The following is a 3,730-nucleotide window of genomic DNA, read 5'->3' as shown; positions in this document are numbered from 1 at the left end:
TATATATATATATATATATATATATTTATTTATTTATTTATTATTTTCCAAAAATGGTCAATAATACATTAAAAATGGGTTGTAAACTAGCTTTAAATAATTTATCTGGAACAGATTAATCTGACTTTTTCTGAATGTTCAAATTATTACTATCTTATTATTATTTGCATGTGTAATTTTAATGTTTATTGTAGTAAAAGTAGTTTCCTTCATGTGTGCAGCACCCCTTTGTAAGTAGTGTGACTGACAACCAACCCCTGCGGGAGCTCATCGCAGAGGCCAAGGCGGAGGTCACAGAGGAGATAGAGGAGCTGAAGGAGGAAGAGGAGGAAGAAGATCATGAAGGAAACCTGGTAAGAGATTATAGGAACTGCTAACAAATTTTGAACACTTTTCAGAGAAAGATTAAACCTAGTGTAGACTACTAAGTCTGGGTGAATACTCAGCTTACCACTGGCCAGTAGATTGTCCTGAGGTACAGTTTGCATTTATTACATAGCAGAATGTTGTTGTTTTTTTCCTTCTTCAATATCGTGCTAACATGTTTAAAATAATCTTTTCTTCAGCTGCTTCCTGGACACAAACGTGCACCATCTGATGCTAGCGTTGGAAGCTCTGAAGACGAGAAGCTTCCTCAGTCGCCGTCCACCTTGGAGTCTGTTCCTGAGAAGAGCGAGGAGGTGGCTACACCCAGACTGGCAGATGGTCAAGTTATAACTGGAATAAAGACGGAACAAGAACCTCTGAAGGTAGACGAGAACCACATCGCGGATGCAGAAGAACCTGGATCCAAGGAACAACCTGTGGACGTATCTCCAAAGGAATCTCAAGAACCTGAAGCTGGAGAGAAGCCTGTACAACCAGAGACTCCTGTTGTCTCAATAGTACAATCGGAGGAGCAAAAAGTAAAACCTGAGGGAGGGAAACTGGAAGAGGAAAAGGAGGTGGTGGGCAATGGTGAACTCATAAAGGAAGCGTCTGCATCAGACATTTCTTCATTGGAGACACCAAAAGAACCTGTTAAACAAGCTGTGCCTGATGAACCTATTCCAACATCTCCATTGAAAGAAGAAGAGAGCGTTGAGGAAAAGGAAAAACTTGAACTGGAAGAGAAGCAAAGCCCAGTGAAACCCAGGTATGTGAAGAAGGAGGACTCCGACTCTGGGATCAGTACGTTTTTATATTTTAAACTTTTTTTAACGTTTTATATAGGTTATAGATTATTTATTTATTTATTTTAACTGAGTTTAAGATGTAAGCTTTTTAAACCTATAGTCTAAAAATAAATGGTAAAAAAATATATTGTGAGTTAATTTTGTGAAAATTGTTTAAAAAGCATCATACCAATTATTAATTTAATTAATTAATTAGTTCGTTAATGTGTTCAAGTTTAAACATTTAAAACATTTTAATCTTTAGGCTACAGTGGCTGTTTGGTCAAACTATATATGTTCTTACTAAAGCAGCTGACAACAGCAGCATAGACCTGAACTTATCCATCTCCAGCTTTATTAGCAAATCCAAGGAGCCAGGAACCATTTCTCAGCAGGTGAGAAACACCTTCTGTCATTACACTAGTTCTGTGATCTTTCATTGTCTGGTTGCTAGCAGCAAGAATGAAAGCATTTCAGTAGATCCTTTGATTTAAATTTCAGTTGTTAAAAATGTTGTTAGACCTAGTTTTATACTTTTTTACATTTTTTTAATAATTTCAAACTGCTTCAATGCATCAGTTCAAAACTCTGATTCAGTGATTTGTTCATGTCGTCACTCAAAAATGTTCCCAGTGTGGCATTTTTCTTTTATTAAAAAGTTTAAATATTACAAATATAATAAATTGAAAAAAAAAATATTGTGAACACACCTGAGTTTGCTAATCAATGTCTTCAGGATCATTAGAAAATCACAGGTAGGTTTGTTTGATTATAGGGTTGGAGCTAAACTGCTGTACACCATAGATATATATACATATCTATGGTCTACACTGAATGCGGCGCGGCACGACACGACAGACAGAAAACTGCTGCTGAGTTCTATTTATGACGTATTGACCCAAATTTCAAATGATTTTCAACGGTCGCTTTGTGTACAGTGTACTAGACAGACTTTAGCTGTTGCGGCACAGACACGGTGTTACTCACCTTTCGAGAAGAAACAAAGCAACCTCAGCGTCCGATCGCAGACCTTCCGCTCCTTGAGTTCTCTCCAGCGCTGGAAAGCTGATCCGATATTTACACGGCTGATCCTACTTCTTGCCTTATTGCAATAAGCCCTCTTTTGTTCCTTATCCGCCATCTCTATCTTTCTGTCGCTCGGCTCGGCTAATGTCCGTCCTGTGCACTGAACCCTCTCTCCTCCACATCATGAGTAGACACCCCCCTTACTGCTGATTGGCTACAAGTTTGTTTTGGTACTCGCCCGACTCCGTTTTCTAAAGCTTTTTGAAAAAATACATACCCCACCTTTAAATTTCAGTCGGTTCCTCTGACAAAGCTATACCATATGTTGTGTTATATTTCCTCAGAAGAATTACACATGAGTGTGTGTGTGTATTTTTTTATTTTGTCAAACCTGCTAGTTCTAACCAAAAAACCCTGCTAGTTCTAAACAAAATTTTCTAACCAAAACCTTCATCCCATAGGAAGTGGGTTCTTTGCAGTTTAGGAAATGGGGTATGGGGCATGATTACCAGAAAAAACATACTCAACTGGCAATTTTTTTTTTTTTTTGGAAACCTGGTTAAGCAAGTAAAGGTGCAATCATTCCAGTGTGGCAAATATACGTAATATGCGAGATCTGCTTGGGGAACTTTTTCACCCTCACACAAATCTATGGAAGCTTGTTTCCGCCACAGAATAAAAAAAAAAAATAAAAATCTAAGAATTGCAATTTTATATCTCAGAATTGTGAGATATAAACTAATTAATTGTGAGATGTAAATATGGAATTGCAAGAAAAAAAAAAACAGAATTAACAATTCCCATTTTTTGAGAATTTGAGAATTGCTTTTTTTATTTTTTTATTCCATGGCAAAGACAAACATAATTGTGAGATGTAAACTTCAAATTCAGAGAAAAAAAGTCATCAACAAAAACTCAACTGTCAAGCTCTTTTGATAAATCTGGTTGAACAAGTAAAGATGCAGTCACATGTTCTGTTGTTCGATGAAAGCTTGTTTCCACCATGGGTTTAAAAATAAAACAAAAAAGTAATTGTGGCTTTATAACTTTAATGTTAGGAGCTAAGCAAAGGTGAGATGAGGCGGATCCATGGGCAAGCTGAGTTTATTAACAAATGACAGGAACACAAGAGAACAGGAAACCATGAGCTGGGAACAAGGAACACGAGCATCTACAGGGAACACAACGGCTGACAAACAAGCACTGAAACACAGAGGTGTGTATACGGAGCTGAACCAATGAACTAATGAGTAACCATAGAAACTATCAAGCAGAAGGGTGTGGTCAAATTAGTTTCCATGGCAACAAACAAGGGAACAGAGCAACAGGGGAACATGAGGGGAACATTTTTTATTTTTTTTGGTCATAATTTTGAGACGTTGTTTAAGTTGTCACGTATATTGTGGTATTAATAAGATGCATGACGCAGGAAGTTTTATAAATAATATTTTTAATAATAATAATAATCACAGAGAACACTAGCAAGGACCAATACAACATTAAAGACGCAACAAGAACCGTCAAAGAAACAACCAAAACAGGGAACACTT

The 3,730-nt window shown here is 37.0% G+C and overlaps 1 protein-coding gene across 1 annotated transcript in view; it reads left to right on the top strand.

Annotated features, from left to right (window-relative positions):
- The window catches only part of LOC107684308 (serine/threonine-protein kinase 10-like), a 25,656-nt gene that overhangs the window by 12,809 nt on the left and 9,117 nt on the right, over positions 1-3,730 (top strand). The window contains exons 5-7 of the mRNA XM_016480541.1: positions 204-353; positions 567-1,176; positions 1,464-1,549. Coding sequence (XP_016336027.1) covers positions 204-353; positions 567-1,176; positions 1,464-1,549 — 846 coding nt within the window. The remainder of the gene's footprint in view (positions 1-203; positions 354-566; positions 1,177-1,463; positions 1,550-3,730) is intronic.

This window comes from Sinocyclocheilus anshuiensis, unplaced genomic scaffold, assembly GCF_001515605.1.
Source record: "Sinocyclocheilus anshuiensis isolate Anshui unplaced genomic scaffold, SAMN03320099.WGS_v1.1 scaffold1371, whole genome shotgun sequence".
NCBI classification, from domain to species: domain Eukaryota; kingdom Metazoa; phylum Chordata; class Actinopteri; order Cypriniformes; family Cyprinidae; genus Sinocyclocheilus; species Sinocyclocheilus anshuiensis.
This window is presented reverse-complemented; position numbering and strand designations above follow the sequence as displayed.